Source organism: Bactrocera oleae, chromosome 5 (genome assembly GCF_042242935.1).
Source record: "Bactrocera oleae isolate idBacOlea1 chromosome 5, idBacOlea1, whole genome shotgun sequence".
Lineage (NCBI taxonomy): Eukaryota > Metazoa > Arthropoda > Insecta > Diptera > Tephritidae > Bactrocera > Bactrocera oleae.
The window spans coordinates 69,088,324-69,104,043 of NC_091539.1; the positions used below are offsets into that span (position 1 = coordinate 69,088,324).

The window sequence follows — 15,720 nt, forward strand, 5'->3', positions numbered from 1 at the left end:
CTAATTGCACATATGAATTAAAAAATTAATGCATAAATTTGTAAATAATAAATATTTAAAATCTGACTTTTTTACGCTAATTTACATAATACTACCTAAAGCAGCGGTATAACACCTCTAATACAGGTACTAAACACAAATGACAATGGGAAGAGCAATGAGTGGAAAATAATTCATTCGCTGTTGAAAAAGTGAAAAATAATAAAAAATTACAAATTTGAAATAATAACAAAATTCACATGAGCGCGCGCTTTTAATTATGTAAGTAAAAAAATATATGATTACCACCGTGACATAAACAATAAAATCGACAACAACAACAACAACAACGAGACTAACGACAAACCGCAACAGTGAGCGTAAACGCAGGCGCAGTAGCGCACGAGATACAGCAAAACGAGCAAAAAAGCAAACATGTAAATACTAAATATCTATTCAAGATCATTACAATAACAAAAACAACAATCAGTAAACATCATCACGGCGAATCAAAATATAAACAAAACTCCACGAGTGACCGAAGCATGCTGACTTCACACACAACCTTATCTAAATAACTATGTATGTATGTATGCGTGTGTAGCAAAAATGTGCAGATAAAAGTGTTTTAATAAAAAAATAATATATTTTACATACATATGTACCTATACGTGAGCGTTTGTGTACTTTATGATTATTGAAGGCAACGCGACCTTTCGGCCAGACACCCAAACACAAAAATACAGACACGAGCCATAATGCCTTTTTAAGTCGATTTGTGGCTTACTCAGCTAAAAGTCAAATATGGAACGAGTTTTCAATAATGATTATCGCATTGATTTATTGGTTGTTTCCTAGTTTGTTTTCTTCATAAACAAAGCGTAAAATCAGCGATTGCTTATAGAATTAGTAAATCTATTGAAATTCTTAAAACAAGCGTTTAAAGTCTCATTGTACAATATATTATATAAAACAATAAGACATTACATAATAATACTTTTTACTAACAAAGTTAGCATTGATGTGAAGCTATCGAAACTCTGTGCTTCATTTTTAATTTTGATTGTCAGATATTAGCACGGAGTTGACGAGATTTTTACGTGTTAAAAGAACTTTGCACAAATAACATACTTATATCAATGATTACTTTAATTTAATTTTTTTTTTCTATTTTTATTTTTTCTATTATTATTATTTTTTTCACAGTTCAACATATTACATCATTCTAATCATCATTTGAGAATTACTTAATTTTTGCATATCATCACAAATTTTTTGTTGGATTTGAATACGATAATTATTTACACTCGCGTGTTGTTAATGTTTTAGTGGCATTAATTCCCGAACAGGATGTCGAACTTAGTTTGACAGACAAATTGCTTTAACTACAGATGACTCGACGCCAAGCATTATTGCTAAGAATACTATCGACAAAATTACTCATGCTCTTGAAGTCAGAGTACGCTAAACTTCACTTTCAGTGCACACCGAATAATTGTACATGAGAGTTTAAGATTTTAGCGCTTAACAATGAGATCAGAAATTTACATCGATTAATCACGATTCTGAAATTTTTAGTAGTTTCGAACATATTTTGAAATATTTTCCCCTGGAATGATTAACTTATTCACTGGTAGTAGTAAAATCTTGGTACTTCGAAGCGGTCCTTAATTCACTTTCTTTGCTTTTTCATTAACCTTATCGAAAGGAATTTCGAATAAACTCAAAAAGCTCATGATTGCTCATTACTTCTTAAGATAGTTGCTCATGCGGAAGTGGCTGGTCAAATTACAACGTTCTATAACCTAAAATTTCGAAGAAGTGAAGCCAAAAAGTATCAATAAATAAAATACTGAGACAATTTCTATATCTGAAAGTTCAATGCAAGAGTGTTAGATATTCTTCAATCGATTTCAGAAACTAGCTATAGAAAATGACCATATCGTTTGTTTTGATGTAATCCGGAAGTTTGTTAGAGAAATATGCAAATACAGAAAAAGTGAGAATGAAATAATGTATCTCTTTCAGTTTAATGATATTTTTAAGCTGTCTAGATCTATCAGATAAATTTTAAGTTTATATCCGGAGCGTAAATATTTTGGTTATTTTTTACTAGAATGAGACCAGCAATGAGCAATAGCTGACCACAATTTGAAAGTTTACATTTCGTTGACTAGTTGGTTGATATTGTGACCAGTTTTAAGGTAGTTACAACTAGCTATTTTTCTGCAGGGCATACATACACGTATCATATTGTAATATACGCTCCCATATAGACAAAAAAAAAAAAAAAGATAAAGCAAGGAAACAGATTTCACAAAGCGTGATCAGCTAATTTAAATACTGTTCAATATCAAAAGTAAAAGTTGTAAAAGAGAATAAGAAAAATGAAATATTTTGTGGATTTCCTCGAAAGGCCATAATTGGGCATAGAGTCCCTGAGTCGGTGTATATTAAGGTGCAAATATATATTTATGGATATATTAATTTGTAGCTAAATTTTTTGCATGTTTCAGCATTTTACAAAGCAGTGTTGCCATTTAATATGATATATAAGCATATATTTATCAACAGTTTGTTAGTTTACCGAGTATTTTTTTGCTGCTCGCTTACAAGAGGATTGCTTCTATATTAATTGACATGTCGATAATTTTTGAAAAATATTGGACTGTACTGAATTTGACGGAATATATACCTGGATCTTGTCAACGAAAATTAAAAAATTTTCAAAAAGTTGATAAATTTGACTTAGAAGCAGGTACTGCACACAATATACTATATAATAACTCTACGGTTTATGGAAAAATAAGTGGTATGCGCCTACAGAGTGTTTGTAAACACGAGTCGTATATGTATTTAGTAGAAAACCTTATGTAGGGCGTATGCTTGTAATTTGTCAGTAACGTAAAGCTGTCGTGTTGTCGAGTCTTTTTCAATATTTGTTAATTAATTAACGCCATTATTTGAAAATTCGCTTTTCATTCATACCTCCAAACATCGGCTACATGCCTACATGACATACCTTCATATACTAGTATACGTATGTACATATGTATGTATGTATTTTTTGCACAGTTTAAATTATGCGCTATTGAGTGGAAAACAAAAGGCACGAATGCGCCAAGCCGTTTTCGGTATATTTTTGTTCGTTTAAATTTTTGTTAAAAAGCGTTAATTTGTTACTGCAGTGAGGGGTGTGATCCGCCAAGACCTCCACAAAATACAAAGCTGCAGTGAGTAATTTCTACAACGCTGTGTACTTATGTATGTCCATTGGCTTGAGAAATTACAACCAGATGTATAAATTTGTGTATATTCAATACTCATATGTAAATACGAGTACGTATGTTAGAGTCATTCATGTTTAAAATTATTGACTTTTATTACGATGTGTTAATTTACGCCAAGTCTCAATATTTATTTAGCACTTAGCTATTCGCCTAATACATACTACGAGTATTATGAATTAAGCTAATGTTTTACTTTGCTTGTATATGCATAAATATACCCTATATAATATATACGACAATAGCTATTACAAATTCTTATATACATATATATTATAATATAAACAGTTTCAAGGGTAATTTGGTAAATAAATAATTTTTTTCAATTACCACTGCTATTAAAGTGGCTAATTTTGTCATTCTATTATTATATTCTTATTTTCGTGAGTTGAGGAAGTATATATTTCTGACTCTAGTTTCGTAGCTTGGCGTATTTTTAGAAACAAAAAATAATATTTCTCGACATTATCTTGACAATTTCTGCCGAATTGCGTTGTTGGTATAAACATGCTTCTAATCATCCACAAAGGCCTACGTACCTTCAGATCCATCAAAGTCAATTCGTTTAACTCATCGACCATTTATTATCACGTTACTGTTTTTAACAGTTCATGAATATGGTGCGGTGCGCCTCTAGTGGCAATTTTTAGCGCTTAAATATGAAATATTTGCTGTTTTCGATTCACTATTTTTCTGCTCGCTATTTTTGAACCTTGCTCGCTTGTCAAAAAATTTACATGTGAGAACAGTAATAAAGTTATAGAGTTGAATTCGATGCAAGAGAGTAAGGGCACAGCTTATTAAAGTTTGCTTCAAGGCTACCAAATTTCCTTATACATATTTTCGACCAGTTTTATTACATATTGTAAACGATAAAACTGGTATCATTTGTTCGATTCGCAGCTCTCCAACGCCTGTCGAATCGAAGGACAGCTAAATGCTAGACGCTTGATCAATCTTTTCTATAATTTTTATGGTGCGCCTGTGAGTAATCTCAGAAATTGGCTATGTTCGAGACGATTGATTTACTTTATTCGTATAAGAAGCTTATTTGTTACAAACACGCTCACCGCACATTACCATTAAATACTTGATATATATATATATACAGTATGTAATGAGATATAAAATAATAACATAATATAATAGATGTAGTCGAGCTTTTACGGTTTTTATCACTGTAGCATGTTTCGTTTAAAACCATACTTAATGCTTAAGTTTAAAGTATTTTGCGGCAATACCACGGTTAGCCATCAATACTTATATAATTCACTGTATACACATCCATATTTGTATGAGTACTCTAAAATCAATAAACTACGCAAATATTTAATAAAGTTTAAAGAGTAAATATTTACGTAAAAATAAATGTCTATCAAATGGAAAAACAAATACGCACACCCACCGATATTTTCGTATTTCTTAGCGAAGTTCGATTTAACATTTCAATTATTCGTAAATATGTTTTCTTATTAACATAAAACAGAAGAATATATTGACGTTTCACGCTGCCATTGCACTACACGTTTAACCAACGACATTGACTCTTCGTCTAAGAATAATGAAAACAAACAAAACTTCACTTTCGAAAGGTCGTAGCTTAAAATTCGCACTTAAACGTTAAACACCGTGTTAGAAAACATTTGTTATGACGCTAAAATGAACATAATATGTTAAAAATGCTGAAAACGCACACAAAGTATTTGAATGTCATCATTTTAATATCGATTAGCGTGAGAGAGTTTTTCTAGCGCTAGCACACAGCTTAAAATGGCATGTCCTGCTTTCTTAGAGGCAAACTGTAAACTTTGTATGCAAGGTCCGTTTTTAGGTGACCTTTTTCATTTCCACATGTATGTAAATATTTTATTGAATTTCTCTTTGACACGCAAATGCATTAAAATTGCCACTTACAGATGGGCCTGTGCGTATGTATGTTTGTATATATGTAAATATATATTTGCGCTGACCCAACTGAAAGTCCCTATAATAAGCGTCGATATGCATTGAATGGTGGGAGTTGAAGTGAACTTGTACCCAGACTTTTGTGTGCGTTTATGTGTGTGCTATAGTGGACTTCATTGGTTACTATGGTGTAATTAAATTTACACCATTACAGGGTGCGGCGTCAAATGGAAAATGGCTGCATGGGATAACAACAGCGCGATGCTAGTGCTTTTTTATGGCGGAAGTGTGAACGAGGTCACAAGGGAAAAACGAAATTGAGGGGAATTAAAAAGCTATTTAATCATATTTTCCTTGAAATTTTCTATTATTTGAAATATGAGCATGTCTATGAATACTTAATGTGTACTAATTTCTTAACTGAGTGGTCAAATATTTTAACTGGAACAAAGTGTATGAAGTTTTTACTAAAATTTAAAAATTCTATGCTACCTAAAGGGTGATTAGAGCTTTACGTCAGTTCGTGTGACCTCATTTTTTCCTTCTATTCTTTCTGAGGTGTTCAGTGTAAAACTAAATTGAGTTTGTATAACCGACAAGCTTGCTGAGCAAGGTTGCGAAGCTAAATGGGTGTACATAGGGCTTTAGTCAAGTTTATGAGTTGTCCTAAAACATATTTTTAGAAATCTAGACAGCTTTTCGGGCATTGAACGAAAAAAATAATAATTTTTTCGTTTCCAGTTCATTGCGCTCAATACTTTTCTGGCAGTGATGAAATCATAAAGTGGGGATAAGTTGTTATCGGATTTTTTTCAAGACAACTGGCTATTGTTGTATGTGTTAGTTTAGCCCCCGTGGAGAACATTTCATTGATTTACATTCTGAAATTATTCTTTCTCTGATGATAGGTATAGTACCGTTATTTTTCAATACATAAGGTCAAAGCTTATTATGAAGTTTTAATTTTTTATAAAGAGTTCTTCAGTTAATATGTATTTTCCTACTAATTAAAATGAAATATAAGAAACGGAATCACTCTTATATAATATTTTTGCTTATAAAAATTTTTATGATAAGCCAACATGACTGTGGGAACTGTTTTATTTTGACAGACCATGTGCCTAAAATAGTTCATAATGCTTAAAAAAAAACTCATAAATACAAACAATTAAAACAACAGCAATAATTAATATCAATGTGTTAGCGATTTGGCCAAATAAAGAAACAAAGTGACAAGTGTGAATAAACAACCGGAATGTTAAAAAATTGGCAAAAACGAAAAAGTAACTGTAAAAAACATGCGCCTGGTTGGCTGATGGCTTGAGCTTACTTATGACTCTACAGAAAGTGCACTATTTATTATTTTTTTAACACATGGTACGACGGCTTAGATAAGTTGTTGAACTTTAAATATCAATTTGAATACACGTCGATGTCGCCATATTTTTGAGAAAGAAATTAATGTGTCAATTGTTATTTAAATATTGCCTTTATTTTCGTTTTATTGCGAGTATTATGATTGTGTGGCATAAATGGAAAAAGATTATCAAAACCAAATGCTAAGAAAGAAAGATATCACAATAGCGATAACAGTGGTGTGGGCACCCGCCATTTGGGAACTGGGGATGACGACTGCGATGACGTCGCATGAGTTATGACTTTTATGACGCGAAAATTTATAGCGAAGCGCAAAACGTGACTCACATAATAAGTGAAATAAGAGAAGCCGGAATAAATGGTATATTAGCACAAAACAACAAATGCAACACAAATTGTGTCTTAATTTTAATTATTCAAGTGTGCGAACAATGTAAGAATTAAATAAATGTGAAAAATTAATAATTTAATTGAAGTGAAAATAAGTCCAAAGCAGGCACACAAGTGTAAGATTGCTTGGCAGTGTGGCTGGTTGCACAGTGGTGCAAAATCGCACTTTTCGAGTTGATTCATGTGGCAACAGCCAATTGTAATTGTATTTCAACAAAAAAAAGAGTAAACCAAGAAATATTATTGAAGAATATATACAAAAGTATAATAATTACAATAACGAATAAGACGATTTTTATGCGTTCATTAGCTGACCGGCCACCAACTTGCGTAGCTTGCAAAATTTTAAGTGCGCGCTTTGTGTGCCATATGCTTGCTGGTGTACATTTGTGAGCGCATATGCGCATGTGCGTGTGTTTGATCAACAATTGAAACTGAAATAATGAAGTGGTTGCGAATGTTTCATCCAATTGTGGTAACGAATGCAATCAACTTTTTTGCTTAATTTTTCACTTTTGTTTGATTTCATTTATTTACTTATTTATTTATTTGTCTTGGGTTGGTTTTGTTTCATTTTGATTTTCAGTTTAGTTTTAGCCACCGTCAAAGTCAGCAAGCCATCTATTATGGTTGCTCTTTTGCTATTTTAGCCGAAGCGTGTTGCCATGATGACGAAACGACAATCCACAACAACAGAAGTTGCCAACTATGATATGTAACCAAGTTTGATGGTTGAATTGTTAAATATCTGCCTCTAGTTGCATACATATACAAGTATATATATACAGTGCAAGTATAGTATATTCATATATATGTACATATGTATGCTACAAATATAAATAAATAGTAGGTGTATTTATCGATGGGCCTAAAAGTATTTACAAGTGCTTAGACGCACATCTATGTATAAATTTATATACATACATACGTGTATACATACACATAGATGTTTGTATGTGTGTTCGGAGCGCTAGCAAGCAGCACTTTGCACTTTTACACTTAGCCTGATTTATTGTATTTGTTTCAGCAAAGAAAAAAAAGAACTTACTTTGTATAACCATAACATAAGCCAAGACCAATTCAAGTGCTTTTCCCACTATGGTGACTATGGCAGTGGAGTGGCAATGTTGTACAGTGCGTCATTGCTGGCAGAACTTTGTTTTAGGTAGTTCTAGTATACCAATGGTAGTTGCTTGAGCAAAACTTCAAATAAGCAACTTACCATAAATAATCACATAAACGAAAATTTAGCTAATAATGATTACAATTTGTTTAAATAGTACTTAAACAAGTCTGCCGAATGAGTTTTGATTATTGGCTTTAATTGCGATCTAAACAACGGTTTCTTGGGAGCTGACTAATGTTTTATACGACATGGTGTACTGGTTAGGATAGCTTATAAAGAAGACTGTGTAAAGACTTTCGGAATGGTCTCTAATCTTAGAGTTAGCATGGATGTACACACACCTATATACATATATGTACATAAGCTATTGCTAACCTCGTTGGGTGGCACTTTCTAAATGTTTTATTTGGTACTTTAAGGATATATGTATAATTTTAAAGCTCTTAAAATAATCGAATTTATCAGAGAGTCATGATTTATTATTGTAAAAATCAAATCTGTAAAAAGAGATGGAGCTCGAATCAAATGAGCAGTGAAACGTTACAAAGAAAATGTTGAGGTCCGCCAGACATGACTAATTTAATGTTAGTACGACAACTAAACATTTATTACTTAATTACTATTAGAATTTTGGAATCGACATACAAAAAAATGGATAATCCTTTTTCCAGATCGTCGAAACATCATTTCCATGATCTTTTTTTTCGGATTTCTATGATATTTTTCACCGATTTAATTAATTCTATTATATGGTTAATAAAAAAAAATCATTATTTGTGAACAAAAACTTAAAATCGTAAATAATGGCGGTCGATAAAAAAATTTTTTTTTTGGGTTTTTCAAATTCTTTACGGTTTCTGCTTTATAAGCACCTTTTTCGGAAACTAAATTTTTTGTTTAAAAAATGTGTTTTAAAAAGGTTTATCATTTTTATTAATCTTTTCTTATTAAATAAATCTCTCCACAAAAAAAAAAGTATAATGGTAACCCACCGTGCGTTGTTCCGTAGGTCGAACATATGTAGTAATAAACTAAAGCGTCAAAGTTCTGGCTTAAGACACGCTGAAACATAAAGATTGTTATTACTGCCTTCATTGTTATTATACATATACACACACACACGTTTACTTTTACAAATATGCATTTATGTTAATTGTTTCAGTTAGTTGGCGCACTGCCATCATATTGCTATCTCAACTGCCACCGCCACCACCCACAATAGCGCCACCGGCACCATCCCCACTGAAAGCTTTAGGTGTGTGTGCATTCTTAGAAGCAATTCCAAAAGGTGGCAAGGCGAATAGTGAGGTTAAAATGCAATACAAAGTTGTCCTTTCCGAGCCACGGGGCGGCAGAGTTTTAATGCTGTTGTGTTGAATGGAGGAAAACCAGTGAAAGGATTGAATGAGTGAAAAATCGATAGCGTAGAGTAAGTGTGACTTCAGGTTTAATGATTTATACGTATAAACATTTTCCTCAAATACATATGTATACATATGTACGTTTATTTACATTCTTGGAAATTCGAAATACACAAATGAATTTCAGAAAAATTTTCCAAAATAAAAGTATTTACATATGTATATACAAGTCTATATGAAAATGCATTTTTATACATTTATTTTAGTCTCATTCATATATTCCAGAAAGTGTGCGTATGCACATATGTATATAGTATATAGTATTTATATACATATGTATATATTTACCAGCAAAGTGTTTTTGTATTTTCAAACAGAAGGTTTTCTGGTCTAAGTATTTTAAGTGCATTCAATTGTAGTTAGTTGCCGCTGAACAAACCTTTTAATGTTCTTTGTACGGTTGTAATGTTGAGAGAAAACAGTTGGGATTCGTTAAGCGTTTATTTTAAGCATATATGTATATAAGGTGATATTTGTAATTGTTGTTGTAATCAGAAACTGAACTGTGTGTGTATGCATACGGTCCTTGATATCAATACATATATGGTATGTACGTTTGCTTACGTAACAGGATTGACTGATATAAAAATATGATTGATGCCAAAAAAGTTTGCAACAACAATAAAACCATTTAAAATTACTCTCTATTTATAATAATTCTGGAAGAGAATTTTGGGTTTGAGAAAATTTTTCGTTCTTAAGGATAACCAAAATAGTCAAGATTAATTTTTCTTCAATTTTTTTTTTAGTACATGGGTCTTATCCCTTAAAAATAATCACTTAGAGAAGTAAGAAAAATTCAGTTTTGATTGAAATAAATTTGCAGAATCCCGGATATTTGTGATTTCGATTAGATCATTGTTGCCATAGATTTATTTTAATACAAAAAATCTTTGTTTCGATTTGAAAAGTTCTAATTTCAAAGTCTAGAAATTTAATTTCTTACTTTTAAACTGAGAAGAATTGGTAGGAGGTACTTCAATCGTTAATAGAGACGGCCGAACTTACCTGCTAATCGATGAGTCAAAATGTATAGCCGATCTTATTTAACAATCCTTATTCAGCAGAAGCTTCACACTAAATTAATACAATTTTGTTAAAGACAGAATTCCGAGATCGTTGATATTACAGAAATCAGCTATTGGGTTTCGACTTTAAATGGCATAGATTTTTTGGTTCCTAGTCAAAGGCAATTAAGGCATTGCGACAATATTTAGACTCACTGTGTAAGAAAATGCGAAGAGGTGATCAAAAGATTTTTATGCAACGCTAGTAAACATTAGTGTCTCTGGTCGCAAAGGTTAAAAAATATAGAGAAGAGGGACAAGTTTGCTTTACACTTAGGCGTTATAGAGCACGCGATCATCGTAAACGATAATTACTTATAAAAATATACTACTCTTAGACATAAACTCAGTATACTGATAGGTACCGCCGCAGGAAATCTTAGCATTTCTATAATGATTTCTATGACCGTCATAAGTATAGTAACGAACTATAAAATGAGAGCTAAAACCGCTGCAATAAAATCGAACAAACGATAAGCGTTTGTTATTGATTTGCGCTTACTTTAAAAGTTCATGAAAGTACCTATTAATTTCTACCTTATCGCTTATATTTAGTATAGGTTGCATATGCATAGTTGTGTGTGTTTCTTTGACGAACTTAAATTTTGACTCACCTTTTTTTCCTCAATCATCGGATTGCTGGATTGCTCGCCGAAGACCGTCGCTTCTAGCTGATAGTTGACAATTAATGCCTTATCCATTGGATGTGGTTCGATTGTACCGCCTTTCCATCGTCTGCGCGATAATAATCGTTTAATAATATAAATTGTTATTATTCGCTTGTTTTGCTTTCATAAAATAATTAGAATACTATCTTCATAAAGCAATGGAAAAATTATATTACACGCAAATAATAAAAGGAAAAATTATGAAATTTATCACGGTATAAAATTCGCGAAGATATCATGAAGAATTAATTATTAGCGTTTTATCAAGTGAGTAAAATATAGTATGTATTTAATTGAATATAAAATTGTAGGTGTAATGTGTAGGAAGTTATACATTTTAATTTTTAAATGTTTTCATACATTTTTTTATTTCCGCTTTTTTTCATTTAAAACCGGTTTTTGGTTTTCTGAAATTACCGCTGATTTTATATATAGAATTTATGTAATTATATTCGATTTATTCATTTATTATTTTTTTGTATAAAATTTGTGTTTAATCAAAAGGTATTTCACTTGGTTCTTCTTGTCAGTTTTTATTTAATTTCCATATATACATACATATATATAATATAATCAAAGACTGCGCACTATATACTCGCAAATATATGTATTAACACTTAATATTTGTTTCGTCACATATATATATTTAGAAATGTATTTAACATTAATATATGCATACAAACTAAAAATCACAGCATCCCTTTCTCTACCGAGTAATATTTCTTAAATTCATCAGTTTCAATTAAAAATCTTAACATTTCCGGGGCAGGGCAATTCGCACAAAACATACGCAATACATATGTAGGTGTTTAACAATTTTGCAAAATGTTATCTCCGTTTTTCAAAATATGAAATTTAAAATTGAAATCACGAACAAAAAATACTTCTGCACGCATATATATACATTAACATTAGGGATGTACTAATTTCTTTCAGCCGCAAGTATATTACATACAAACGTCTGGTTCACACTTAGTTAGAAAATAGATTCTGAAATCTGTAAAATAAATCCAAGAACCATGTGTAGAGCTCAGATTTTCACTTATAAATGATTTTGCAACCAAAACCTAGCCATCCCAGTATGAGAAGATTATGAGAGCCACGAACGAAAACAGCACATCAACTTTGATTAAATATTTTCTACACTGCAGAATCCCATGAAAGGCCACAACTTCCGACCGAAAAGAGCTTTAAGATTGGATTGGAAGAAGTCTCGACATACTTGTACTAACTTAATAACATATATAATCTTTTATGGAATAATAAGAAACATTAAATGATTGCTTTTTACAGATAGCAAATATGCAAATTTGAAAAGGATGGCCCTAATATACACACTTACTAAAATATGTATATTTGTATAAATGATTTATGTGCTCATTTTTTGCGGCTTGGAGCAAATGTTTTTACCATCTAAATATATTATTTTTTTAGTGCCAAAACGTTTCCATGTTGTTGTTCTATATAAAAAATGTGTTTCGCATATTTCTGGGTTCATACATAGATTTTCATTATGATGAGTTTCTGTTTAAAGTTTAGAAATAATTTGTTCTGCTAAAATTAATATTATAAAGATTTTTATATTTTAATGAAATTTGTATAAGAAAATTTTATCAATTTCTCTTTCCTAAATGCAAGCAGAAATGATTTAATTCGTAATGGTTAAGACGAAAATCCCTTATTTGACACAACCACCGAGCTTCAACCGCATTTAAAGGCAATGAGTAAGGGAAAACTGCGTCAGCACGTGAGTGGGCCGAAGAGACGCCTGTGCGGACGACACAGCAGAACGTGGTCGCACTGTACACATACATACACGTATATTCGAAAGTATTTATGTGTACAAGATTTTCGCGTGTCGGTCGGTGCGCAGTCGGAAAACGCGGTGGAAATGGAAAATCGATAATGCTGACACACACTTTTCAGCCGCAATCAGGCGCTGGGAAAAAGGTGCACTTTTGCAGCTTTTTCCGCGAAAATTTATTTAAGATTTTTTTACAGTTAGTCATACTTTTGCTTATCGCACATTACAGCTCAATTAAAATAACAAACTTTTCAGCTTTTAAGCTGTAGACAAGCGTTAGCATTTGCATTTGGGGCGTGTTGAGCTGTTGCCCCCCGAAACGGTGAATTGTTTAACGCTTACAATTGAACAGCTCATCTTTCACTAAGCTTGGCTATTTTGCTTGCAACACTACAACAACACCTTTTATGTAAATACAATTTTTCTTACTAATTTCTGTTATGATTATTATTTCATTTTGTATTTTGCATTAATTTGTTATTGTTGTTTTTTGTTATTTGTTTGGTTTTCCTCATCTGTGTTCACTCACTTTTTTATAAACTTTGCGTCGTCGCTTGTTTGCATTTTTTCGCCAGTTGTTGTTGTTGCTGTTGCTGTTGCTGTAAAACAATGCGATTTTCTATATGTTGCAGACGACGCTACTGGGATGCGTTGTTGTCGATAATTTTTTACACTTGGTTGTTGCAATTGTTGTAAATACACGTTTTGTTGCAACTGCAATATTTGTTGCTGCTGTTGCTGTAGCTGTTGTTGTAATTGTAAATCGCCGGCAATTGCATTAATTATATAATAAATATAATGAATAACAAATAGAATAAGTGTTAGGCCCGCGACTATTTGAAAGAGCAGCAGCACAAATGGCATACGCGACGCAGCGACGCAGACGACCGTTTGCCGATGTCGATGCCGATTGTCGATTGCCAATACCGACTACGTCCAAACGCTTGCTCCTCTCGATTCGTTCTGACTACTGCTGTCAGGCTAGCTAACTGCTGAACTGCTGCCTCTGCTCCGGAGCTGGGCCGCAACCGCCACTGATGGTTCGCCCAACTATGTATGTATGTATGTACCTGGCTGTTGGTATGGTTGCGTTTGTTGTTGGTGTAGACGATGATGATAATGATGTTGAACGTAGTTTCGTATTTGTGATATATGTATTTGTTGCACAGTGGAGCAAAATAGTGTAATATGGTTCGAAATATTTCAATAAAAAATATCTTAATATACTTCTTAATTATTCTTAGTTTTAGAAGGCTACACTATTGTTTGCTTATGAATTCACGAAAGTGAATCTTAAATCAATTCAAATCACAGCCTTTATTATTTTGCACTCAAAAATAATAAAAGTGAGTCCAAAAACTGTCTACGGCACAATTTTTCGATCCAAATTCAAAATAAAAATGATAGGTTATACTATATGTATACTATAACATACTCAAATTTTAAATCAATGGTAGGTCATATACAGACAATAATTTCTGATGAGAATATTTTTTTAGGTTTCATCCTGGAAGAAGGTCGGAACTACGTATTATATATGAGAAAATTTTATTCAGTCTAACATACAGTTTATTCCTACTAAAACATATCTAAATTGATTTATATTTTATTTATAAACTCGAACAGCCCGGACACACTGTGCATTGATGTGCTCAACGTCACAATTACGAATATCTGCTCGCTCGTTTACGAGTAGCTACTGTTTCTATTGTTATTGGCGTTGCTATTTCGTTGTTTTGTTGTTTCATCGTTTTTGTTGGTAATTACTAGCGTATATGGGTGCAGGGGGCGGTGAAGGTGGTGGGTTAACCCATGTTCGGGGTGTGCTTTGTGTACGCGCATTCGCATTCGTTGTGCTTTGATGGTTTTTATTTTATCTCGGTGTACTGTTTTTGTTTAATTTTCTTTCAGTGTGACATTCATCAAGTTTGATTTGTTCACTTTTTATCATTTTGTGTGCTTTGAAGCAGTCAAACGGATTTTTGACAAAACTTAGGGGACTGTGTGGTATAAAAACAGTCATTGCCAATGTAAAATGATTAATTGGAAAAATATCTCTATAAATAGTTGCAAAACACTCGAAATAAATTGCATTGGCTGCCTTTGTGAAATTGGATTAAGTTGTAGCAAAATAAAATATTCGTTAATTAGTTTAGGAAATGACGATTTGATACGAGCACGTTCTGCTTACTTGAACCCAATTGTCTTGGGAACGGAAATTAGTTGCTGAAATTTAGCAATCGTTCGGGTAATAATTCAAACAGTCACCGACGCAAAACCGTGGACCGAATCAGCTGATACGACCTATTTTATGAGAGCGCAATGTAAATGAACAATCACCACCGCTTCTACCGTCCGCTTCAACAGACCGTACGGTAGGATATCCGCGAAAATTGGATTTTTCCCGTAGAAGCGAGTGAGCTGATTGCTCTCTTGCAATGCAGGGCTGCCAGTATCGATAATTTGTAAATTAAACAATTAACATAAATATATTTGAAATATTCTTAAACTAACTCAAAATCACAGTCGAATACATTTATTTATAAATAGGTAAACTATTTTTAATTGTTGGATTTCAGTTTTGAGCTAAAGCTTACAATATAAAAATTATAACCAAAAAACTAAATGTGTACAAAATCGTGTTTACAAATAGAACAATGGTAACATTGGTGAAATGAAAACAGAAGAGAACAACT

At 32.3% G+C, this 15,720-nt stretch overlaps 1 protein-coding gene across 3 annotated transcripts in view; it reads right to left on the reverse strand.

The window, feature by feature from the left end:
• Kap3 (kinesin associated protein 3) overlaps positions 1–14,003 on the reverse strand; it is a 37,997-nt gene extending 23,994 nt beyond the window's left edge. For all 3 annotated transcript variants that reach the window (XR_011396340.1, XM_070109448.1, XM_070109449.1), the window contains exons 1-2: positions 13,554–14,003; positions 11,167–11,287 (exon numbers count right to left, since the gene is read on the reverse strand). Coding sequence is in view for 2 of the 3 variants with exons in the window: in XM_070109448.1 (XP_069965549.1) it covers positions 11,167–11,287; positions 13,554–13,888 (456 nt within the window). In the remaining variant the exon portion in view is untranslated. The remainder of the gene's footprint in view (positions 1–11,166; positions 11,288–13,553) is intronic.
• Positions 14,004–15,720: the final 1,717 nt, after the last annotated feature.